We start from the raw sequence: 27,066 nt of genomic DNA, 5'->3' as shown, positions 1-27,066 counted from the left end.
TTGAAGAGTATATTCCTGTAAAGCATTACTGTTGAAGAGTATGTTCCTGTAAAACTGCAAATCAGCTTTTGTTCTACTCACATTTCCCAGGCATAGTTCTCTGCTGACCATAGAGACTCATTTTTTCCCAAAAGTTTACCATTAGACTTGCCTCTCTTACCGCTCTGGTCCTAGTTACTTGCTCTGAAAAGAGGAAAAGCTAATCATAGGAATGTTTTTCTGTAATGTTCCAAAAGCTCTCAAACATGAATGTAATGTTTTTCTTACATCTTTACATATTCTTCAGACAGTCCACAGTCTGTATGTTTTTGGAGCAATAGAAATTTTGAAATTATTTCAAATATTTTCAGTACTTCTGCGAGAGTTATTGTATCATTCTGAAACAAGTATTGTGGCATAGAGAGTTGTTTTTCTTTCATGAAAAAAGACAGAATCCCCACAGAATAAGGAAAATGATGTGGGTAATGAGTCCCATATGTGGCACTCCAATAATCCTTTTTATATGCTGATCAAGCCTCTTCCTAAAACAAGTAGGGTTTTCTGCCTTTTCTGACACTCTTTCTCAGTCCCATTGATCTGGCAGTTTTAAATCCTTTTCTGGTTTCCCTAATAATCACAGCCAGCTTGTACCTATTTGTTACTGGGTTAGCAGTGTTATTTATTTTAAATATGCCTTCCTCCAAAGTTTATATTTATGATGAAGTGATGAGACCTGAAAATGTATTTTACCAAGTTAAATGACATGGCTTCTCTTCATAATTATGTGAAAGCTTGAAAATAGCCCTGAAACTACAGTCTAGCATGGTGAGTGAGGGAGGATGATTATTTAAACCCTGAGGCGCAGAATACACCAGATTTGGCTTACTTTCACCACATGTATTTTAATTGCCACTAGTTTTTATATCTGTGCTCCATCCTGGTGAATTCTGGGCAACAAGCACTGTTCTCATGTGCCTGCAGGCACTGAGTACCTCACACGGTTCACTACTTCATTGCAGAGTGATCGTTCATTTGATAATGCTTCTTTGTAATTTTTTTGTTAGATGCCCTGAAAGTCTTCGACCTGAAACTGTGAGACCTTGTCTGCTTCCCTGTAGGAAGGACTGCATTGTGACTCCATTCAGTGACTGGACACCGTGTCCTTCTTCTTGTCAAGAAGGTAATTTTATCCATTGCATGCTAATAAATTTTAAGAATATAAAAGATGGGGAGTCAATTACTTGCAATCACTTTTGGCAGAATGCTTATATGCATCTCTTTGTGACAGAGGATATGTAATACCTGGTACAGCTGCTGCAGGGAGAACATAGAGTTTTTGCTGAAAAGAGCAGTTATTTCTATCCATTTTCTATATGCATCTGTTTGGATTTTTTTCCCACATTTTGCCTAATGTTACAAACTCCCATTTGCATCTTACACTGATAAAGAGATAACTAGTTATGGGGTAGACACATAGTTCTTATCATCAGCCTATCATCTTAACATCAATACTTACACAGTGTTAGCATTTTAATTGTCAGATTATGAAATGGACAGATTTTGTGTTTGGAAATACCTAAGTCTAAGCTGTTTGCTCATCAGAAAAACATGGGTCTTTATATCCAAGGAGATAAGTAGAGATGCAGTTGTACATAATTTTGTCTGGCTGCTTCTACTCCAAGGAGTATTGAAGGAGAGTTAATAAAAATCAACAGACTTTACATTGATGTGAACAGTCTGATTTAAACATAAAATCCAACACCATTTTAATACACTAGGCAAAGCTTTTTAAAGCAGTGCAGGTCTGCCCTGAATTTTTATTACAATGAAATCACACATGAAGTTAGCGTGATGACAGGCTTAATATTAGCAACATTTTATGGTTTTTTTCTCATCTTAAGCTTAACATGAGGCGTTTTTCTAATATGTACTATTACAGACAGACTCTGTAATACTCCCTCTTCCACAGGGTGCTAATCCCTGTGTGGGACATGGTGATTACTCACAGCTACTCTCAGAATGTAAAAGATATAGTTACATCAAACATACAGACTTGGGCTGTCACAACCAATTCTTTACGCTTGGTAAAGGACACAAGCATAAAGGCATTTTTGCAGTAATACCTATTAGTGTTAACAAATGAAAAAAATGGTTAGGAAGGCTAAACTAATAACCTTTGAAAAAGAGCAGGGAATTGAATCTATGAAATAGATATTAGTTATTATATATGTGTTATTTTACAGCAGTATTAATTGTTCTTTCTGAAATATTTTTGTTGGAGATCATGCCAGGCAAGAATGCCATAGTTTTCTGTTCCCATTTCTGTGGGTTTTAAGAAAGTTCTTGATGCAATGAGCATATCTTCCTGAACATTCACCACAAACTATTGTATAGTCTGCTATAAAACAGTGTATTTGTGAACTACAGGTGTTTTGTCTATTCAGTGAGTCAAACTCTCTTTATACTACAAAAACAATTTTTATTTCATGGGGTTTAACCATTTGTGCCAGCAAGCAGGTCAGTAGCTTTACTGGGCTGTACGTCTGTCTTGCCCCTTGTGCCAGCTCCTGGCATCTCCTGGAGCTGTTTGACTCAGGAGTGAAGGGTTTCCTCTGTGCTGAAGAGTGGCCAGGTGGTGGAGAGCCACCGCCGGGATTCTCCTACTGCTCTCTCCTAATTACAATTGTTTGGCCATGCTCCAGCATGCTTCTGTGATCAGACAAGCTGCAGCTGCTGTAATAACCCACCCAAAGCTGATATCAGCCCAGTCAGCCAAATGTCTGCTCTACTGCTCTCTGTGAAAAAAATAAAAGCCCTCCAAGATTTTTACCTAACATAGGCATTGCTGTGGAACTAATACAGATCTGTAGCTTTTCTCTTAATTTTCTGCCTGAAGAACTGATACCTGAAGATGACTGAAATAAAAATTCCTACAGGAACTATTTGCTGTTTATCATTAATAATGGATGACCATAATAATTAAAAACTACAAACTGTAAAGGAATTCTAGAGTGGAATTTCTGTTTCTAGTTTTACATGCAAATGTTTAGGGCAAGCTTACACCTTCAAATTGTAAAGTGTAACAGCAAAATGAGCTGGTTTAATTTTTGTTCTCTTGAACTGTTTATTCATTTCAGCTGTCTGTTCATTTGTTCATTGTTGCTGGTATTGCTTTCTGTTTGGTTGTGCTTTTTGGCCTTGAGATGAAATTGAAGTGTTTTTTCTATTAGGCCTAATTTTTCTGCTTATGGGCAAAATAGCATGTCAATATTATGTCATTTGGTTCAAAAACCTTGTTTTCACCCTAATTAGTTTCAACTCTAAGTAGCAGCAGCAGAAACCAGCTATTCTACTCTTTGCAGGGGGTGTCACAGTCAGGAAGCAGTCCCGTCACCGAGTCATCATCCAGCTCCCTGCCAATGGTGGTCGGGAGTGCCCAGACTCTTTGTTTGAGGAAAGGGAATGTGAAGCTTCTCCTGTCTGTCATAGCTACAGGTATGTGAGACAATCAACCAGGAACAGCTCAGACATGATTTTTAAACTTGTACTACCTCTAGAGCTTGCTGAATTCCATTGCTTAGCAGTAGTTTTTTTTCTGACATGCACTATTTAGAAAAATAGGATTCACATCTGAATCAAGGTTTCACATCAGATATGTAGACTCAGTTTAGCCATAGGGAATGACTGGTTCATTTTGTTCCAGCTCCTTTGAAAGAACATTGCAAGAACTAAGAATTACTTTCCAGAATAAATTTTTCCTAAAAACCGTTTTGACATTCTAAACATGTAAAAGAAATCTTTCTAAAATATCCAAAATGCTGAACTTCAAGCTTCTATATTTAGAATAGGAGAGCTGATTTCTGGTACCATACTGTTCAACCTACCATAGCTTTCTTTTTTCTATCCCTGTAAGCCCTGAGACAGTCCAGAGCTGAAGATATCCCCTATATGCCCTGTGTCCTCTGCATTGCCCTGATCTTCACCACAGAATGTTGAGGACTATTCCAGAAGGTGGAACAATTTTTGCTTAAGAAAATATTTGGGTAGTTCTGTAATATCTATCTGAGTGTGTGGGAAGGTCTAGATGTACAACAAGATCTGATTGTTGATGGAGAGAAAGTTTAGAATATTCTGATGCTGTTAGTTAGATTCACTTGACAAAATAATAAAAAAGGGTTTTTTAATGAATAATAACTCCCATGAAACTACTATCTGTTGCAGAGGTACAAATAGAATTTAAGCTTAGTGTAATGAAAAGAAATTGAGATTAAAGAAATGTATTGCTTTCATCATCTCATAAGAATTATCATTGCAAATTCATTAGGAGATTGCACTCTATGCAATTACAAGATATTAAAAGATTGAAAAGACCACTGGCAAGCTATTAAAATCAGTACTCTAAACACCAGAGAAACAGAGTTCAAGAACTTTTTATAGTCAAAATGAGAGTCTGAGTTTTATCTTTTAAAATGCTGGCTGTTCCTCATCTATTTAGTATCTTCAATATCTGAGCTAGATGATAATGTGCAGAGCATAAGAAAGAAGAGTTGCTAGAGAGTGGTAGAGGAGGTCATTGATATTTCATGACATGAACTAATACCAAACACATGTTCCATGTATTTCCTTTAGCATCTTTCTGACCTGCACACATGCTGTGACAGATGGACTCACACACTCAGCTGGCTCATGCCTTAGTTGGTTGCTATCCTATAGAGCAGGTTGCAATGAAACTCGAGGTGCAAAACCATTGAGATAGTTTAAAACATGCAAACTGCTGATGGCTGGAGCTGTGGATTATTTTAGAGTTGTGACAACAAACAGACTTGCCTGAATTTTTTATATTTAAGGGCTGGGGTATTTTGCAGCACTAGTAGGGAACCTTATAAAAGTTTCACAACAGTTTATATTAATAATAGAATAATTTAAGCAGTGCAATATTGCATTTGTTATTGACAGTTTTTTGCAAGTTCTTTTTGTTTGTATTTTATTTTTGATATGGTGGACCCATTGTGTTGGTTTTCTTAGCTGGCTCCACATTTGTAAGGTGCTGTCACTCAGCAACCCAAGATCCCAGGAATTTCCTGAGGCACCCTTGCCCACTCAAGCCCACTGTCCCAATACTTTCCTGCAGCTACCTTTCCTTTCTGTTTCTTATTTCTCCTTTTTTCTTTCCACCTTTGCTTCTTCCTTTCTTCTATGTGTTCTTAGTGGTCTCATCCTAAAAGACGAAAAAAAAGTTAACAGAATAGGGATAAATTTATAGTACTGTTACTGGGTCTTTTGTGAATTGCCTGTGACCATTTAGTAAAAATAAGCAACAGCTTATGGTGGTTTATAACACTATCTATCACTTGTGCTGCCTGAGGTTTGATACCTACAAGGTTTAGATGGATTGGTTCCTCTTTCATTTCAGGTGGAAGACACACAAATGGCGCAGGTGCCAGCTGGTACCATGGTACGTACGCCAAGACAGTCCAGGAGCACAGGAGACTTGTGGACCTGGGCTACAAGCAAGAGGTTAGACCCTTTGTTTCTGTCATTTATTCCTCAGAAATCTATAGATGCACTGGTGTGGGAAATGCCTTAGATTTTAGACCTTGTAACCTAACATTAATTTAATCTATCTTTATGTGCATCAGCAAAGGAAAATACTGAAAGCGCTCAGGGCCATGTCTCAGTATGTTTGGAGTCTCTGGCAGCATGGAGATCTTACAGACTCTTCTGGCACTTGTTCCCTGATGCAATTTGTGTGTATGATACCTTATCCTTTCACTGCATATCTCCGAAATAATTTTGGCAATTTCTTCTCTAGACACTCAAATTAAGGTAGTTACAGAGAGCAATGGGAGCATGAGAGATTCAAGACTTTAGATTTACACTTTAAAGTTCAGTGCCAGCCTATTTCTCCAGGTTGTCAAGGTCCTTTGAATGGCAGTCCTTCCAGGTAGGTACTGACTGCTAAAACTGTCATTGTCCTCAAACTTGCTGAGCATGCTTTCTGTACAGGTTTTTAAAGAGACTAAACAGAACTATGCCTGGAATTAACCACTGAGGTGAAACAATCTTAACCAGCTGCTGGTTAGCCACTGACCTTTTAAGCCCAATGATCCAGATATTTTTGCACCGTTTCCATTATATAGCAAATAATTTTTACATCCAAATCCAGCTTTACTGTCACCTGTCTTCATAGAGAATTCTGTGGCTTTAACAGAATTGTGTATTTGTGACTCTGCTAAATAAAGCCAAGATAAGGGCTTTTTTAGGTGCATTAAATACATTCAATAGGAAAATAAATGCAGTTTCTATTTACTGTCTTATAGTAATTGAATTGCTTTGAACTGCTGGTCAACCTTGAATTCTAGGAAGGCTTTTCTCCTTTGTTGTTTCTGAGTGCAAACTTCTATTTGTTAAAGCACTATTGGCTCAGCAGATTGTGCCATTGCTGAGGAAGGACATTGCTAACTACAGAAGTGAAATGTTCAGGTCATTAACTTCCTTGCAGTATTAAAGGAGGTCGTGGTGTACTTAAAAAGTTATGGAGTAAATCTTAAGCTTGTAGCTCCTACCACTTACTCAGAAAGTGTCACAGGAGATCAATTTAGAGCTTACCACAAAATGAAACCTTAAGGCATTGCCTGCTAATACAAAAGACTTCTGGCTGTGGTAATTATTTCAAAGGTCTATCACAATGGAATCTATTTCTAGCAGCTCTGGAGGATACATTCAGATTACACACTGAGAAAATAAGATTTCTGTCTTTGGTGGTAGGAATTCAAATAGTAAAAAGTGTTGTCTTCTGTGCTTGTGTGGTAGTACCTAAATCCCTTGACTTTGTCTCAAAGTCAGTTAAAAGAAAGATAGTTAATAATAGTGCATGCAGATTGGATTTTATTATTGTTTTGTGTCATGAGAGTTTCTTTATATTTTCTTAAATGTAATTCCAATCATGTACAGGGCACACATATATAGAATAATACATGATTTTGAAATTAATGGCCGTGTAGTTTTCAAATCTTAAAACAGACTGGCAGAATTTCCCTTTGGTACTACAGAGTTCGATCTTGTGAAAGATGATGTATTCAAGCAGTAATCTTGTTCCCACAAGCAGATAAAATGTAAGTAGCTCTCCAGTGTAATATGGTCAAGTGGTAGGATGAGTATTCCTTAATTAGGATCCCCTGGAGCAGCTAAGCCTGAAGAAAGCTGGTGGTTTTGATAGAAATCTGTGAATGTTTCTGAGATTGATTGTTAGAAAGGAAGATTTTTGTTTACTGCTGCTTTTTGTCAGGTCTCTCCCATGTTTAAATTCCATTGTAGAATTCAGAGAGCAAATTATTCAAGTTGGAAAATGGAAGTTTATTTGTACCTCAGTCCAGATATCAAAATATGAATCTAAATGTTGTTTAGTCTGCTGCAGTGGTGAAAGTTATAGGCATTAAAGACAGAGGGGGTTTTGGCCAATATTTTTTCCCATTTATATAAGTGATGTAAATTAACATATAATGTAAGTTTCCAACTCAAGTTTATTATGTATCATGTCTCAGTGTTGTAATAACTCACAATGTGTTGACCATATCTTTTATAATCAGTAATGTAAACTGATAATCTGTGGGAGCTAAACACAGTAGTACAGTTTTTTCTTGGATTGACAGAAGTAAAATATTTTCCCTTTACAATGAATATGACTTAGAAGTACAAATTGAATTTTTGCACAAAAGTAAATTTCTCTTTGGAAAACATACTTCTCTAATTTTAGAGATTATCAGCTAAAGTTTTTTTTGACCTTGCACTTCAGAAAATGCATTTTGAACATGAATAGTGTGCTTTATTTGATAATATAATGTATGTCCTACACAGGGCATCAATTCCTTATTCCCTCTTACCTTTCAATTTCTGCCATCAAAATAGCCATGTGTGAATTTTAAGTGATACACATTATTTTGTTTGGCCCCCTGCACAAGAGTTGATTTCATGCGAGGTGCTCACTGAAGGGAGGCTGACCTGAAAGCAAACATCTCCCTGACTGAGCTGTGCACTGGACAGTATTAGAGAGAATTCACCAGTTCCTGAAGGAAGACTCCAGAAGAGGTTTTATCTCTTCTCCCTGTTAATTCTTGGTTCCCATCTGCACATTTGGCTACTCCTAAATAAAATTTCTACAGGCTGTGGAAAACTTTACATAATAATATGTCACTAAAAAATTCTGTACTATAAATAATTTCTCTAAGGGCTATTTTGTGATACAGAAATGATTGAGCTACTACTGTGCAACTCCTTTTAATCACCCCAACATCACAAAATGCTAAACACTGAAATATTAAATCAATTTGGTATAACATTCTGGTGCTGCATTTATGATTGCTACTGTAATACAGATATTTTGATCAGTACATTTAACTGTTTGTTGGTGAATTCTGTACAAATATTGACCATCTGTGAAAATTGTTGACATACCAGCATTTCTTTTCCAGTTGAGAAAGAGTTCTCTTTCAAGTTTCTGGTGCTCATGCATGCAGAAATCACACATTGATCCATCTGTTTGTGCCAATTTGCTTTTGATGACAAAGTGAAACAATAATCTTTTAGAAGTAATCTCTGCCATTTGGTTTCCTTTTGTTTTGTGTTGATACTCAGTAGAGCAAGTAATTCTGTTCTTCTTTTTGGAAAGAGTTCTGAGTTCCTCTTTTTCAGTGCAAGGGGATGTTGCCATTGCTATCAGCTTGTCCTATTTCTGATCTGACTGCCCACACACAAACACTGTAACATATAGATTATCAGCAAATGTGGTAAATGAGAAAGTATAGGAACGTACACCAGGGAAAAGTCACATCTGGCCATGCATTCATTAGCAGTTTATTTTGAACAAAATAGTCTCCTACTATTAATGTTTTAGTTAGAAAGATGATTAAATTTGAAGGAAAAACTAGAAGTTAGAAATCATTAAAAATTACTGGTTAGGTGTCTGATTTACAGAGTCTGCAAGTAACTAGAACATATGTATGCCTTGCTTTATATCATAGCTTTACTATTTACACTTCCATTCTTTAGCTTTTTTTATCACATTTCATCCTTCTTGACCAAAGAGATACTTGGGTGAATCATAAAGTTTAGAATTGTGATTCATTGTTAAAGCTTTGTTTCTGTCTGTCTTGTATAATGAAGGTTTTGTTACAAATCATGTCAAGTTAAATGAATGTTGTAAAACTGTAACTTGGGTCAATGCAGAGGAAAGAGAATAAAAGAGCTTGGTGGTTTCTGGGTTTTGTTTTAAAAAAAGATTTTCTCTAGAAGTATTTTTTTAAAAAGTGTTTGTTAGCTATTCATACAAGTAATGGGCAAGTATTTATATCTAATCCTAAGCACAGTAAAACAGCATTTAATACTGAGCAGCAAATTCGTTGCTATAATCATGAACTTTATTTGAAGAAGGTTGGTGGTCATGACAATTGTATTGAATTCCTATGATGAATGAAAATCTGAATTTGAGCCACTAATAAAATGTCTTTTAACAGTGGGTAAACAGATCAGGAATGTATTATAGAACTGAAGCCACTTAAGACTTCTGTCTTTTGTTCAAAACTCTCAAGAGGAGATGATATGTGAGCATCAGCAAGAAGTTTGAAACTTCCTTTTGACCCTACCCAACAAGAAAAGGAAATACAGAGAAAAGCCATATTTGACTGCAACAAAATTTATGTTTATTTTCATAAGCTGTTTCTCAACTAACAATATTATTTGATCAGATGTATTGATGTGTCACCTGAAGTCCAGGAGAGAGAGGCACAGTGGTGGCAAATACAAAATAGACCCTCCCCCCACAAGAAAATAAAAATAAGACAACAACCACCAGCCAAAAACTAGACAAGAGAATAAATTCTTAGTAAACCCAAGCTACTAAGTTTGAAATTGTGAACAACTTAGGCAGGTATGCATTATGTTATGCTCATATCTTAAGTCTGTGTTAGTAAATCTCAACTTCAGTGACTTGTGAAGGAACCTAGAAATGCAGCTCAAAACCCTTTTGAATTGTATAGGAAAACCTAAGGAAGTTAATAAAACTTATTTTGCCAGTAGCTCCTGCAAATCTAAGTAGGGCTTGTTGGGCTGCATCCCAGTGGTAATGAAGAGGACATGTAGCAGATGAGAAGCTTGAGTGCCCAAACTGCAATAACTGAATCACATCGTGATGTGTATGGATGGATGCACATGGTAAGAGCCATCCCAGTGACCGAAAAGAGATTTGCAGAAGGATGCACAGCCTGCAGTCCTTGCCACCATGAATCTTCCTCAGAGTTTTGTGGGAGGAACGGGATGAAAACTGTGAAATATGTCAGCATATTCTGTAATAGCAAGAGGAAGGTTATTTGTAAATTTAAACAGAAGTTAAAGTAATCTGGCTGTCAGAGAAAATGCCTGAATAGCTGTGCTTTATGTCACTGGGAATTGGCCTTTATTAAAGATCTGGTCTTGAGCTCTCACTATTCTTCATTCACAGGGTGTTTGTAGTTATTTGAAAGACAGAGAAATGGGAGGAAACATCCCAGGATGGCCACGGGCACACAGAGAGGCCCTGCAGGCTTGTTAGAGCCATGGGGAGGCTCAAAGGCAGAACCAGCGGTAAAAATCTCTTTTCTCACTCCATAGTTAAACAGAGACAACAGCCTCCGTCTGCAGGCATTGCTTTTGGAGGCAGGGGAGTTTGATGTGTGGGTGTTACATACCCTTTTTGAAAGCACAGGAAAGAAGTCAAAATCATGGAGTGCTGCTCTTCATGGAGCTATAAATTACTACTTTAATGTCATTGAGCCTTAACAGATGAGAGTGCTCTATTGCCTGATTTGTGTTTTAGTCACTGCAAAGTACAGTGATCAACTTCAGGAGTCATAAATAAGAATTTGAACAACTGGTCAAAAGCAGTGTTTACATGAGTACCTAATTTTTTATTTGCAAAAAAGAGCCACAATCTCCATACAACTTTGTTTGGCAGAAACATATTGTTATTGTCTCTGGAACATAAAGAGCACTCAGTCTTGTATTTTCACAATATTATAGGCATATGCTCCTTCTTAAGATACTTTGTGGTAGAAATATTTTGTCACACTGTGTCTAGTCCCCTGTGTCCCACAAAGAAATAAATAAACATAGATGAAATCACAGCTTAGACAACATGGAGAGAAGGCATAAGAAAACTTAGCGTGCTGAAATAATTATTGTTTTCTAGACTTGAAAAAGAATATTTTTATTGTTAAAAATACTTAGCAATTGAAAAAAATAATATCACAAGTGTATTGTAAAAGAAAGGACAATAGAGAACCTTCATTTAAAAATAAATTTTTATGTATAGGAGGCACTGAATCTCACAGCTCAGTGAAATGTCAGTGAAGTATGCTAATGATGCCAGCACTGGAAAGGTTTTTATATGAACTCACGCATGACATGACTTGCTAACATATAGTCTCAGTATTCCATTATGCCAACAAGAAAAATATTAGCCTGTAGTCTCCTGTGGGGACTTGGTGGAAACAATGCTATCTGACAAAGTTTTAATTACATCAAAGTCCCTTGTCTATAAAATTTAGACTGCTATTTATTTAACATCTTTCTTCTGGGAGCTAGTAGTTGTTAAATACCAGAATACTTTTATAAGTGAATGGTTTCTATGTTAAATTTGATTTTTCTTTTAGCTGTACTCTTGTTTTATGTTTCCACTTAATAATTACTGTGTTCTAATTCAGTAATGGAGGAACCATGATCTTTCCACTTACTGTTAATGTCTGTAATAAATATAATGTGGTTATATAAGCAAAATAATTAGCCTGGTATGGTATATCTTTATAGTGGTTGAATACACTTCTCTGTATAGTGACTAAATAATCGATCTCAGCAACCTCTACTTAAACACCCATAGGTTTGATCAAAGAGGCAGGGGATGAACTTGCCCAGATTAGCTTGTGAGTGGAAAAAGCAGCTCCTCTAACAGTGAGAGCATTTCAGATGTCAAGACTGTTAGCTGGCCAAAATAATGGAATGTATACAGTTGTCAAAAATCCCTGCTTCTAATAATGGAAAAATACCCACTTTTCAGCAGTCATAAGGAGTATAAACCTTTCACACTGAAACCTGAATCTGGAAAATAACAATAGGAAAATGGAATATAGAGCAAATCATCCCAGGCTTGTCAACTAGAAGTAGCATGAATAGTTATGGACAGGCACTGAAAATTAAGATTTGGGAATTGATTTAGTATGCCACGCTGTCCTCTAATTTGTGTTGTTATTAAGGTGAAATATTTAGGTCTTGAGAATGAAGTTTTCCTTCTTTGATTGCTTTGGTACAACTGACAGTTAATCTGGAAAAAAACCAAAGTGTTAATCCTCAGGGGAGCTTTTCACCTGAGTCTACTGGATGCAAATTACATGCATTAATATAAGTTTGAAAAAATTTATGACATAATGGGTGTCTGCTCATGGAGTAATGTTTTATATCTAGGAAAGACGAAGGAATGAATAGTGGTTTTAGAAAAAGTCAATTTAGCTCGAAAGAAAGAATATTCTTTGGTGGACAATGTTTATTATCCTATCCAAGGGCTAGATGGAGAGGCAGTATGCAAAATGAGTATTAAACTTTTGAAAAAAGTTATTAAAGGATATTGGCTAATTAGTTGACTGTCTTTTAGTCCTTGGTTAGGTATAGTTTTCACTGCTAAAAATGGTGGCCTTTGTCTCCATGAGAATGCAGTGAAGATAATGCATGTAGTTTTGCTGATGTGTGCATATAGCAAGGCCAAACTCAAGACAGAGGATTTAGGTTTGACCTCTGTGAATTTCCACATGGTAAAACTAGTCTGAACTATGCTTTTACCTTAGGGATATTGATGTATGCTATTAGCAGAGAAGAGCCTCTCACAAGAATCCAAAGCTACGGCCTAGGCTTCTATTGGAAGATAGCAGTTTGACTTGTGTTTTTCTAAAATGTTTGTGTAGTCTTAGAAATCTGATACTATAGATTTTCAAATTTTAGATATTTGATTTTTCTCACTGAATCACTGTAATTATATCTGAAAAAAATATTTCCTCATGTAAACTATACTAATAGTAATAGGATTTGGCAGAATAATTGTATTAAACAGTGTGCAGCTGGCCAGTCACCCAATAAGCACAACTTAATGCAGTACTGAGCCTATTACAAACAGTGCTGGCAGCCCTGCTCCAAAGGGCAGTCAAGGATCAGGGAAGTTGTTTGCTCAGTATCTCAGGAAAAACATCTCCCCCTCCCTTTCAGTGTTTCACAGAAGACGTGTGGCAAAAAACACTTCCCTTGGGACCTTTGGGTATGTTCTAGTAGGCACATGGACTTGAAATGGAGCACATGGGTTATCAAGTTCAGATTCCTAAGTCATCATGAGGCAGAAATTTAGTTTAGAATCGTCAGACTAAAAAGCTTTTTTAAGAAATCATAGATCACTAGACCACAACTACCTTAAAGCAATCTAATAAGAAAGTTCTCTTAACTATACTTACTGTTTTCCTCCAGGAATAGTTATAGAATCATAGAATATCCTGAGTTGAAGGGACCTGCAAGGATCATTGAAGTCCAACACCTGGCCCTGCTCAGGACAACCCCAAGAGTAACACCATATGCCTGAGAGTGTTGTCCCAATGCTTTTTTAACTCTGTCAGGCTTGTGACCACTTCCCTGGGAAGTCTGTTTCAGTTCCCAACTGGGTGAAGAACCCTTTCCTAATGTCTAAATTGCACCCTGACACAGTCTCAGGCCATTCCCTCACATCCTTTCTGTGGTCACCAGAGAGAAGAGATGGGCACCTGCTCTTCTGCTTGCCCACTTTTAGTCAGTTTTCTCTTTTATTTTGAAGTGTTGCATTCATACTCTCCATTTCTCCAACAGTTGAACTTGATTTTTTTTTCAATTTGTGCTAATAAAGCAATTATTGTCAGCACAATTGAAGAGCTGTGTTTAAACTATGGAGTGTAAGATAAAAAGCTATATTCCTTCATATGAATACTTGGACACAGTGCTTCTACTCCAACAATAGGTGACCCAAATTATTTTACAGTCGAGCTACCGCATCTACTGTGTGCTGTCAGATGCCAAGAAGCATAAATATAATTGTATTGTGTGAACAAATAACTAGAAGTTTCCTATCTTGTTACTGTATAATAAGTCTTTGGATGTTTTGGGGAAGGAACTAAAGTTAGGTTTATTGAGCTTAGAATATACAAGCAACAGTGCTTAAAAAAAGATACTTGAGAAACAATTAAAGAGCATTGTTGACTTTCATGAAGGGGTAGAGTGCCTCCTCAGGAAGTTTGCTGGTGATACAAAACTGGGATGAGTGATATCCCAGAGGGCTGTGTAGCCCTTCAGAAGGGAAGGATCTGGACATTTGGGAGAGATGGGCAGAGAAGAACCATCTGATATGCAACAAGGGCAAGTGCAGGGTCTGGCTTTTGGGGAGGAATAACCCCATGCACCAGGACTAACCTCCTGGAGAGCAGCTCTATGGAAAGGGGCCTGCAGGTCCTAGTGGACAATGAGTTTTCCATGAGCCAGTAATGCCCTTTGTGGCCAAAAATGCCAATGGTGCCCTGGGGTGCATTAGTAAGAGCATTGCTGGGAGGTTGAGGGAGATGATCCTGTCTCTCTACTCAGTCCTGGCGAGGCTGCACCTGGCATCCAAGTCTGGGCTTCTCAGTACAAGAGAGATATGGAGCTCCTGGAGTAGATCCAGCTGAGGGTGACAATGATGATTAAGGGACTGGAGCATCTCTCTTATTAGGAAAGGCTGAGGCCTGTTCATCCTTGAGAAGACTGAGAGGGGATCATATCAATGCCTGTAAGTGAATAGAGACATTTGAAGGGAGGATGTCAAGATGATGAAGCCAGGCTCTTCTTGGTGGTGCCAGGTTTTGGGACAAGAGGCAACAGGCAGAAACTGAAGCACAGAAAGTTCCACCTGAACATGAGGAAGAGCTTTTCTACTGTGAGAATGACTGAGCACTGGAAGAGATTGCCCAGAGAAGTTGTGGAGCCTCCTTCCCTGGAGGTATTCAAGAGCCTTCTGGGCACAATTCTGTGCCATGTGCACTAGAGGACCCTGCTTGAGCACAGACCTCCAGTGGTCCTTTAACATTAACCATTCTATGATTGTTAAAGACTATATTAATGAAACTTCCCTCCCTATTCTTTGTAAATCCTTATGTTCCAGCTCCTTACTTTTGTGTGACCTGATGTTTCCTTAAAGAACTTGTTTTTCTTCTTAAGTAAGAAGCTTTTATTCAGGACATGGCTATCCTGTTCTATAAAGTTGCACCCCTATTGGCTGATGATCTTTCCCTAGGAAACATGCTGTATTCTTCAAATCTTTTTCAAGACCAAAAATTGCTGAAGAACATCAGGCAGCAATACTGTTGTAAAGGGTTAAGTGGTGTACAGAACTCAAATATCCATCAAATAGCCATCTTTCTAAAATTCAATCTGATGATAAAATTTTACAACTTATACAATTAAGTTACTTAAGATGATATTGCAAGTTTTTTAATGTCTGTCTGAGATGTAGATTGTGTCAGTGATATCAGGAGAAATATGTAAAGTGGTGTAACAGGTGTGGATAACATGGTGCAACCTTTATAATATTTACAGTTGTCTGTAATTTTTTTTTTTCCTGGTAAGTCCTGATAAATTATTTAAAACAAAATCTTAAGTGAGAAATGTCAAATGTATTCATTCAAGTAAAACTGGTGGGAAATATTAAGTTGTTGTATAGGTACTCTGGGCTTTCAGTGTGATTTTCTGATAGAATGTTTTAGTCTTTACTTAACTGAATAGAGACATTCCTAAAAAAAAAAAAAAAAAAGGTGAATTAGACTCATCTCTTTTTGCTTCTAGCAATTACTTGTCGCAGACAAGATGGAGGACAAGCTGACATCAGTGAGTGCCTTAAATACTCTGGCCCATTACCACCCTTAACACAGATGTGCCAGATTCCCTGCCAAGATGACTGTCAGTTTACGAACTGGTCAAAATTTTCTCCCTGTAATGGGGATTGTGGAGGAGTCAGGACAAGAAAACGCACTCTTGTTGGTAAGAGTATCAAGCAAAATAATGTTTCTTTTATTTATTATTGATAATGTTTTGTTTAAAACCTGAGAACTTCAGAGGTTCCCTTATGACAAGTGTTATAGTGCCAGAAAGCAGATCCAGTGTCATGCTCTGTATACTGCTGGTGGAACAATACCCAGGAGTAGAAACTCGTGCCATATATCAGAGACTTTTGGTATGGGTAAGTAGCTAGAGAGAAGATGGGAGAACATAGAAGAATACTTTTTTTTCCTAAATATAGTGCACATAGTAGTTTTTTTGTTGTTGTTGTTCTGTTGGGGTTTTTTGGTTTGTTTGTTTGTTTGCTTGTTTGTTTTCTTTGTGGGTTTGATTTTTTTTTTTTTGACAGACAAGTCAGTGATCATCTCACCTTAACAGGATCAGATGTTAATCCACTTGCCTTCCTCTTCCCACACTTGCTCTCAGCTAAAGCAGACATCCTTCTTTCCTGGTGTTCTTTGGTGCATTTAGAATTACTATGGCAGCTGAGTGTTTTACATCATTTTGCTACAGATCACCATTTTCAGCCTGAAGCTTTGGCTTGCCTTTTTTGAACTTGGCTGCAGTCTTGAATGTCGGATTTATGATTAAGCCAGTCCTTTCTCTGGCTGAATGTTTGCTCTCCCAGTTCTTTCTTTCGCCATTCTTCATTGTTTACATCCAGCATCACAGACCACATGAGGCAAAACACTGCCTAATTTTTTTCCTTATTTCTTGAGACAAGTAATAATGCTCTTATTTTGTGTCCCAAGAAGCATCTTTAAGTTTTACTTTGCAGAATAAAGAGATTTATCAGTGATGCCCTTGCCACAGACTTGTCCTAGTTGTACATAATGGACACTGTTCCACTTTGAAACATTTTTTTCTTCAACTTCTTTTTAATCTGTTGTTTGTTCATTTTGGGTTTTTTTTAATTATTTTTTCTTCTGCATAAAGTGAAAAAAAAAAAACCCATGCCCTGCTTCTAAATTATATTTGAAACCTCAAGAGTGAGGCTTGGCCTGTGTCACAGCACTGTTTGCCAATTAGTCTGTATTGTCTGTGGTACAGGAAAGCTAGCTAAGGGGGGTGCCCATTAGCAGGCTCAGAAAGAATGTGATAGGATCCAAACCCTGTCCCCATCTCCATCCCCCTGTAAATCAGAAGACCAGTGGAAAATGAATAATTCATGATCTTCAAGAAGCCTCACTGTGACTGTCTAATAATTCCGGTAATCTTTGTGTCAGGTTTGCTTCCAAAAGGGAAAAAAATGAACAAAACTGACTAACAGTATTTTTCCTTATTTTAAAAGCAGAAAAGAAAGTACATATTCTTCCTACCACAATATTAACACTTTGTGGTACTTTCTGTCCCCATTTGAGTTACCCCTTCAAACTTGCCAACTCTGTGATATGTGCTATGGTGTATTCTCTATGGCAATGTGTTACCCAGAGTAATTTGTAATGCTTGACTTGGAATAAATTCATAATTATTCCTGGTAAATACTTCCAGAGGAGAAGCATACATTCAGTAAGAAATTGTGTTGTCAAAAGAATGAGAAACTTTTCTCCAGGTACCCATTTTCTCTTCTATTCTAAATGAAGACAGTAGCAAATACAAGAACTAAGGCTACTGCAGCGTCCAATGCCTTGTTTTGAATAGTGAGGAAAATGCTACAGAATATTACATTTACAGTAATATCTAAGTAACAGCTACTTAGTTGCTACTTAGTAACAACCACTACTTTTGCAAAGACTACTACATTAATTTATATAAACTGGTATGGAAAGGAAAACTAAGCAAACTTTACCAAAGAGAAGGTTTAAATGTATTTAATGGAAAGGGGAAATTGAGTGGATGACTATGTCCAGTTCAGGAAAGAAAGCAAGTACTGAATGGAAAAAAATTCAGGGAAGGAGCTTATTCTATTAGAGGGGAAGAATGGTAATTATGAACAAATGCATGATAAGAGGTGATTAAAGAAATTTGACATTTTGAAAGAAGGTACTAGTGTAGCAAAGATGCATGTTCTTCCTTCTTGACTTCTTCTTTCAACTTGAGAAAGCTTGATCCAGATAGAAATCTTATTATTGAACTGCACACTGCTGATGAAATAGGAGGAAAGGAGTGTATTTTTTAATTGCTATCTTTTTTCAAACTTTACTCCTGAAATATTTTTATCCAAATTAAATATAAATTACATCTTCTTTTTTAAAAAGAAATTGCCTTTGTGCAAATTGTAGTATCCACTACTTTAGAAATTCAAGTCAATAATCTAATTTAATAAAGATTAATATAACAGGTATTAAGAGTATGTATGTATGTAGTTGCAAGCACTTGTTACAGAACTCTAAATGAAATTTTTGGGAGATAAGCTGTAAACTGATACAAACTTGCTAATAACTATTTCTTCTTTCTAGGAAAAAGTAAGAAAAAGGACAAATGTAGAAATTCTCAGTTGTATCCTCTGATTGAGAATCAGTTTTGCCCATGTGACAAGTACAGTGCTCAGCCTGTGGGAAATTGGTCAGACTGTATTTTGCCAGAGGGTAAGATGGAAGTACTGCTGGGAATGAAAGTACAAGGAGACATTAAGGAATGTGGACAAGGCTATCGTTACCAGGCCATGGCATGCTATGACCAAAACAATCGACTTGTGGAAACATCACGATGCAACAGTCATGGTATTTACAAACCCATTTTCTTTCATCTGTTTGCTTATGTGCTTTATTTACATTTAACATAATATATGCACAACTAGAATTAGCAGATTAGTATTTATTGGTTAGGCTGCCTTTTATCCCGTTACCTTCAAACCCAGCACATTTTTGCTGACTTTTAAAATAGTAAAATTAAGTAAAATCAGGGTAAACTACTAAGTAAGTATTTTAATTGAAAAAAAATCTTATTTTTCCTGATAACTGCAGCTAGAAATTTGAGAATAAAGCCGTTTAGAACGAGCAAAATCACAAAAAATAAACAAACACAGGACTATTTTGGAAAGGCTGAAATTATTTCCACAGATTTTTTTATATAGCTTTAAACCCTTAAATAGCCTTATCTCTACCATTTGTTCTTCAGCACCTTAACTAACAGGCATGCATTGACCTAAGTTCAACAGCATACAGCATGTTTTCTCTTTGTAAATCTGTCATGTGCAAAACTAGGATGGTTAAAGACTTTATATTCTTTGTATTTACATTGCTCCAGGAAGGAACAGTATTCTTTCCTAAAGGGAATGCATCTGTAGCATTAGGATCAAAACTGGAAGTTTCTGGTTTTCAGTGAGCCAGAAATGTGCTAATTGACATCAGTGGAGTTTTTGTGTTCATTTTTTTCCTGTTTGTGGTGAAAACTTGTATCGGAGAAATTGGTATGAAAAGCTGGATGTTAGTAATGTTAAAAGGTCAATCTAAGTTTAATTCACATATGCATTCTACCCTTTAATGTTAAATTAAGATAACAGAAATTTCATTTATTTACTTAGATATATTTAAAATAGCTAATCAAAGAGATTGAATTAAATAAGGCAATTTTAATTTGCACTATTAATTCCAGTTTAGAGATATGATAAACTAGAAATTCAATATATCAAGTCAAGGTGTTAGCATATACTAAATTAGGACTACATCACTTTTCAGCATTAAGATCAGAGTGACCTTTGAAAAGTGGAAAAATTGTAAAAGCACTTAAGTATGTAGGAAACTAGGGGAAGTGATGGCCCACTGCCAATCAGTTTTCAATGACTTGAAGAATGGGGCACTGCCAGCTTTTGTGTCAAAAAAAATAAGGGAAGAAATATTTGTCCCAAGAGCATGTTGTTGGTGTTGTATGTGGTAAGCAACATGCTGCTGCTAGGAACAACTTTTTGTGTAGAACAAGGATGGATGTAGCTGCTTTCAGGCCCTAGCAGTGCATTTTGAGGTGCAATTCCATTACAAGAATCAAAGAAATAGAAGAGGAGTAAAAAAGTATTAAAAAAGTATATTCTAAACCATCATTGTTTAACCTGACATAGCTCTCTCTCCATGGCAGTAATTTCTGATCCAATAGATTTTATCAGCGAATGTGGCCTACATTCACAGTGACCACAATGAATAATAATCCAGTGGAAAAGCTGCTAACAATGTCTTACTGTTATTCCTGCTATAGCCAGGGCTATTGTTTATATGCTATTAGCACTCACAGGCATCGTTCCAAAAACATAATATAGCATTGCTTTGTTGTGCTCTTTCTTTTTCAAGTTCCATCCTTTATTTGTCATGGGAAACTTGAAGTCTCTTTTAACTGTAAAATTGAAGTGTTTTCTTGTCATTACTGTATTTATTGTAGGTTGGGAAGCCGAACACTTTGTTTTTAGGTGTTGTTTTCTTTTGAATTCTTTCTTTCTAGATCAGCTCACTGAGGTGTCTGGTTCCTTGATATTCCACTACACCACCCCCCACCTCACACCCCTCCTGTCTGTGTTTTCTCATCAGTTCCATCTGAGAGGGAGAGCACAGCACACATTAACTTGGTCCATGGTGTAATGTGTGAGCAGATGAAGCTTGGAATTCATATTGAACTAATCCTGTATTCCTTCTACTTTCCCAAAATTGTTTGACAGGAATTTCATGTATACAGGGAATGAAGTATCTAACATGATTTTGATAAATGTTTAAACTGATGCTGATGAATACATCATTAAATTTATGGTTTCCTTTCCAGTAGATCCTGTGTTATTGACAGGTATTGTACATACATATAGTATAGGCTTACATAAAGCTTACCTAATTTATTATCTGCCTTCAGCAGTTTTCCAGGTTTAGCATACTTTTGCAAATACAGGGGAGCTAGAGCAAATTATATAGCTTTTTCAGTCTCATTTTGGTATATGTTTACTGCCTTTTCTGAATAACTACTTTGCATTCATAGATTACATTCTGATGGTTTATTTTATTTTTCTCAACTGTACAAACTGCTGCTTTGCCAGTTAAATCTTATTTTATATTTTCCCAGTATTTATTTACAATGCTTTTCTTGTTATTCTCATGCCCTTGTTGTATGGCAGTTCTTCAGTTTGGCATCTTCTCTAGGTTTCAGTGTGCTCTTTATTTTGTTTGGTTTTGGTTGGGTTTTTTTTTATTGTTGTTGTTTGGAGTTTTTTGTTTTGTTTTGTTTTCTTTAAGAACAAGCATAAAAGCTATATGATGCCAAATCAACAAGGGACTTCTGTAGTATCACAATAGTACCCCACCTGCTAGAAAATAAAAGTGCCTTGTAGTTTCCCATCAATCTACATTTGACTTTTTAAGCAGAACTTGACAGGACACATAATTCAAGCCTGCTTGGGTTATTTTTATAAATTTTAACAGAGGTGCTTATTTCCCTACAGCAATGATTTTTCACTAATTTTCTAACTGATTTTTTCACTGGATTTTTCTCTAATTTTTTTAAGTGATTTAAAGTGTCATCAGGTTTTTCTTCTATGTTACCTGTTTTAGTTCCTGTGGGTCTCTTATTTCTTTTCCAAGTAATATATTATTTAATTGCAGTTTTTATAGGATATGATTTGGCAAATTAGCTTGTACTAGGAGGGAAAATAAGACCAACATTTAAGGGAAGATATTTCCTGTCTGGTATCCAACTTGAGCTTTTGTTGTCTTCTCTCACTGTGAAATCCTGAAATGGGAAATGGAGATAATTGAACCTCTTCAGCTGTGACAACAACCTCTAAATCTGACAAGAGAGACAAACTGCACCCACACTGATGTTATTAATGTATCATGAGATATGTTTTTTGATATATTCAAATGACACAAGAAACTCAAATTGTGAGACTTTCAAAAGTTTTATGTAAATACTACCATGTAAATTTACAAAGCCATGAACAGGTCGGTGTTGCAAGCCATGTTGTTTTGAGTGGAAGAAATGAGAAGACAGACCTGCTCTGCTGTGCCAAAAAATTCATAAGCTGCTTGTTTTGCAAAATGTTGCTTGCTTATCATCACAATTTGGTTGATTTATTCAGAAAAGAAAAGGTAAACAGAACCAGAAGAATAAATACTTCAGGGCTCTCTTTCCTGCCTGGCACATCTCATGTTCAAAAGATTTAAGAAGAGTTAACTAACAGACTGTTTCACAGACACCAAGGACCCAAAGGACAGAGGTGACACAAGGACCACCCTAAATTAGTATACCCATCTGAGGATTCTTGTGATAATTTTTGAAATTTGGGTGCAGTTATAAAGTCCCAAGTGCATACTAGTTTCTCAAGAAGACAGGAGTGAGAAAAGGAAAGGCAAGATATAGTTAAATAATTCTATTGGTACTGCTAGGTTAGAACTGTGGGGAGAAGAGGACAGAAGTCCTTCTGCAGAGGGTCCTTAGCTTTCTGTAGCTTAACAGGTGCTTAAAAAAAATCTCAAATAAACAGTTGAAAGTCAGCCTAAGTTTTAGGTGCAGAGAGACAAGGTGGTTTGTTTTTTCCTTACTTTCTTTTTTATCTGTGTTAAAAAATGCCAAACATTTTGACTTTCCTTTTCAAAATATTTTGTTTCTCATTTGAGTTAAATTTATTAGTAAGAAAGTTTATACTATTCAGCGGCCATTTGAAATATTCTGCCACTGGTATTTTTCATCCATTCCAGTTCTGCAGAGTGTGGGCAAGAGCTAAGAGCTTCCAGGTGTCAGCAGGTGTGGGAACATCAGCTAAAAGGGGTAACTGAGCTGCTCTTTATCTGTTTCCCTTAGCGGAAGACACATAAATTGCCCTTTCTCTGCTTCCTGCTTTTCGATACTACATAGATAATTTTATTGGAGAAATATAAAAACTTATTTTGTTAGACAAGTGTGAGAGGGTTTTTTTCTCCATTAGAAAAGCCACAGTTGGTTTTCGTAGCTTTATCCCTGCCATGAGTAGTGTACTGGAGCTCTGTGGATAATGACATGTGTCTGCCAACAATCTATTTCCATGTATTTGTGAAAAAATTGAGAGAGATTCTCTTCATTGTTCCTTTAAATTGTACCTTGGAATTTTCATGACAAAAAATCAAAACCAAGCCACTGCCATGATTATGAATTAAACTATTTGCTCTTCAGTATTTAGTTCTTCTCCACCATATATAAATTATGAATCATGACCCACATAAGCTGAGTGGTGCTTGTGTTTGTGTGTGCCTACTGAAGGCAAACAGAGTGGCATGGCAGACAGATGCAGCATTTTTATATAGGTCGTATTACTCTTCTTAATTCATGTCCGTTTACTGTTAAGACCTTAGGCACAGTCAAGCAGTCAGGATAGTTTGTCTGCTGCCTTATTAGTGTGAGATTATTTCCCCCTTCAGCATTAATTAAATGAGATGCATTGATTTGTGCTGACTCTACAAAGCCCTCTGTGGCTACAAGGCTTATGTGGAGGATTAGAGAGGAATATCTGCATATCAGTGAATACTTTTGCAACAGCTGCTAGGAGTATCAATGTGAATGGAGGAATTTTGTATTTAATTGCTTATATATGCAATAAAATAAAATCTTGTGTGGTATAACAAAGTCCATATAGTCTAAGGTGTTTGTCACAACTTGCTTTATCCACTTCTATTAGGATTTTTAGACGTATTTTTTTCACTCTCAATAGTCTAACCTGAAGCAATGCAAATTTATACAGAAAAAAAAAAAAGGTGTTAAAATTTAATTGAGACTTTCTGTTTAATGTTTATTCAAAAGTAAATATATTTCCCCTAGGAAATTCTAATCTAGTATGGTAATAAGCCTAGGTTCTCAAATTATTATTAAAAGACTTTACTGTTTCATATTCTATATATTTTCTCATATTTTTTAAAATCTATATATATTTATGTCATGTGTTCTCTAGCAATAAGTTACCTATTGCCCTGCACCAGATGTCCTACCTTAGGCCTCTGAATTCTGGTGCCTTCACATCTGCCTTGTTAACAGGACATCAGTCTTAAAGCAGTCATCCATCAATCCAAAGAGCTGTAGTTAGTTCACCAGAGGAAGAATTACTGATGCAGTAGATAGTTAAGCATGAACAATTGCTCTCAGATTTTGAGCCTTTGAAGGGTAATCCTGAAAAAAAGAAAGAAAAAAAATCTTATGGTGTTCAATCTATCTTTCCATGGATCAAACATAAATATGAATAGTCTCTAGAAACACATATCTTCTGATAAAAATGAAATGCAAATACTTGTATATTTCTTTGTCCTGGAAGATGAGATCCATGAAATTTGTATTTCCTGAAAAAAAAAAGAAATCTATGAGAACAACATAAACCATTTTGACATTGTAGGTTTTTTTTCTTTGAAACATAGCATGACATTTAGTCATGCAAGTAGGAGCATAATTCTGTCAGTCCTAGGGACAAAAGAGTTCATGTAAACATTTTGTGAGATATTCATGTTTGCACCCTTCAACAAGAGTAGTCAGTCTGTTCCTACACACTGCACATGCAGTTTGTGGGGAAAAGTCTTATATCCACCTACTTATCCTGCTTTGTCATTAGAGAAAGCATGAAGTCCATTAAGGTCCTCCCTTATAAATTCTCCATCACATCTGTTAATTATTTTGCTCTAGGAGTCCAGATTTTATAGCCAATTAGCAATGGGACAGTAAACTTTTCCCTTTTACTAATGAGTTCAGTTCATACTCCTAGTGGTTCAAAGCCATTTGTTAAATTGTGGTTCAGTAATCTTTAATGACAGAATAGCCATGTTCTCACTCATAACAGACAACTGCCCATTTCACAGCCTTATAGGAGCTGAAATAATTGAGAAACTACTGCCCTGGGAACTGACATAGACCCTTAGATATAGGCAACTCTTTCCAACACCTCTCTGGACCATGCAGGGCCTGTAGCCTGTGCCACCATGGTCCCATCTCTCCAACATCCCTCGGATGACATGAGGAGAAGGAAGCATGCAGGAAGCATGCAGTGAGACACTTCAGTCAGGATGAGAAACAGCAGGCAAAAAGTGAACTGCTGATGTCCAGAGAATATATCTTCAGCCCTTAAATTATTGGGTTTCTATTTCACTGTCCCTCCTTCACCATCTCATCTCTTCTTCATAGACATTTCACTGCTCTCATTCTTTTCTTCTTGCATCTATTGTATTTCTTGCTTGCTCTTTTAACCTCAAAATTCTGTTATGACTTTTGGTGCAATTATATTAACCAACCAGTCTGTGTGATATAATTGGGTGACATTCCACCATAGAGATGCTTACCCACACACTAGAGGCTTATTTCTGTAATAAGGTTCTATACTAACACATACACAAGGTTGGTCTAACACAAGCAGCACCTTTTCAAGGTGATCAAACTGAAAAAAGCACTGAAAGTTTAAAAATTACTCCTTCACATCCTTTTCATGTCAGAAACTATCTATCTGCTCATCTATCTGCTCATCACTAGTCTCATTTGCATGTAGTATTTCTGGTTTCTGCATTTCAATATTTCTCTATATCACAACATTCTGTCTTCTCCCCTGCAAAAATTTTTGCAGTGTGAACAGTTTATAAGTAAAACCATCTGAAATTTAACAAAAACAACAACAACCACCAAGTGTAAGCTTTTCAAAGTTCTTGAACATCTGCTTTCTTGGATTTGAGGGAAGACTGCTATGAACTTATGGAGATCATCCTTAATCACTCTAAAAGATATGCTGACTTCATACACAAAGACAGGCATCTGAGACAATGACAAGTCCAGAGAATCTTTTCCTGAAAAGTACCATTTGATAGGTAGTAAGTGGAGTGGAACAAGTAATTTTCAGCAAGTAATTTTTTTTTTTTTAATTCACTCTTCTTTCTTGACTAAAGTGCTATCTGTAAGCAATTTGAAGTGTGCTTCTTCCTCAGTTCTAAGGGAGTCCAGTAGAATAGCTAAATGTTAAATAGTCTGTTGAGCAAAATACTGAGGCCCTTGAGAGGAAATATATGCCAAGGGATGAATATGCCAAAAACTTTTTGATGTCATATATAACAAGGTCATTTTCATTCTGCATACTAATTACACATGGAATGGAAATCAGAGAGCACAGTGTTTGTATTGCTTTCCTTTGTCCTCTATTTTGATTTGTGAGAACATTCTTTGTTACATTTCACTCTCTGGCCAGAGAATGCCAGCGTAAGCTCTTGAGAGCATTTTGTTCTGTTTGTGCTTCACCAAGATATTACTTTTGGCAGGATGTTTATTTCTTTTCTTGTCTTTCTTTGTTTCCATGTAGTGTCTCCTTAAAATTCTCTTGACTTTATGTTCTGAGCCATTTATTTCCTCTTCCCTCTCACTGTCTTCTTACCCTTTCCTCTATTCCTGCTTAGTCTCTCTTTTGTTTTTCATTTTCTCTGTTGTTTTGAATTCTGACTCTTTGACATTAAAAGTAACTTCATAGAATTGTATCCTGACTTGGCAGGGATCCACAAGGATCATGGAGTCCAAGTCCTGGTCCTGCAGAGGACACCCCGAGTCACACCATGAACCTGAGAGCATTGTCCAAATATTTGAACTCTGCCAGGCTTGGTGCTGTGACCACTTCCCCAGGGAGCCTGTTCCAGTGCCCAACCACCCTCAGGGTGAAGAACATTTTTCTAATATATAATCTAATCTTTGTGTTCTTCACTTATTTATTGTCTTTTCTCTCTGTTTGGAGAAGCCGTGAAATTCCTTTGTGGACTTCCTTAACAGTGTTAGTATACCAGTGGTTTGGAGTTTTTTAATGCTTGTCTTGCATCTTACAAAAGAATAAGTATTTTTCTCTCCACTCTCCAAAAATGCTCTACACTTCCAGAATCTCCAAGTGATCCTACCTTGTTAGAGCTCCTTTTTGGTGCTTTCATTGATTGACTCCATTCTTGTTCTCTTCTCAACATGTCTTTTTCATTCTTCTTGTTCAGCTGTTTAACTTTCGTATGTGGAGTCTGGGTCTTGACACTTTTCTGAGAAAATAGGAAAGAGGGAGAGGAGAGCATCATAGGCCAGATATCATGGAGATGA

At 36.6% G+C, this 27,066-nt stretch overlaps 1 protein-coding gene across 1 annotated transcript in view; it reads left to right on the top strand.

Moving 5' to 3' along the window:
• The window catches only part of THSD7A (thrombospondin type 1 domain containing 7A), a 145,725-nt gene that overhangs the window by 85,351 nt on the left and 33,308 nt on the right, over positions 1-27,066 (top strand). The window contains exons 10-14 of the mRNA XM_053932746.1: positions 1,044-1,159; positions 3,342-3,474; positions 5,393-5,496; positions 15,886-16,080; positions 18,498-18,761. Of these exons, the coding sequence (XP_053788721.1) occupies positions 1,044-1,159; positions 3,342-3,474; positions 5,393-5,496; positions 15,886-16,080; positions 18,498-18,761 (812 nt within the window). The remainder of the gene's footprint in view (positions 1-1,043; positions 1,160-3,341; positions 3,475-5,392; positions 5,497-15,885; positions 16,081-18,497; positions 18,762-27,066) is intronic.

Source organism: Vidua chalybeata, chromosome 1, assembly GCF_026979565.1.
Source record: "Vidua chalybeata isolate OUT-0048 chromosome 1, bVidCha1 merged haplotype, whole genome shotgun sequence".
Classification (NCBI taxonomy): Eukaryota; Metazoa; Chordata; class Aves; order Passeriformes; family Viduidae; genus Vidua; species Vidua chalybeata.
This window is presented reverse-complemented; position numbering and strand designations above follow the sequence as displayed.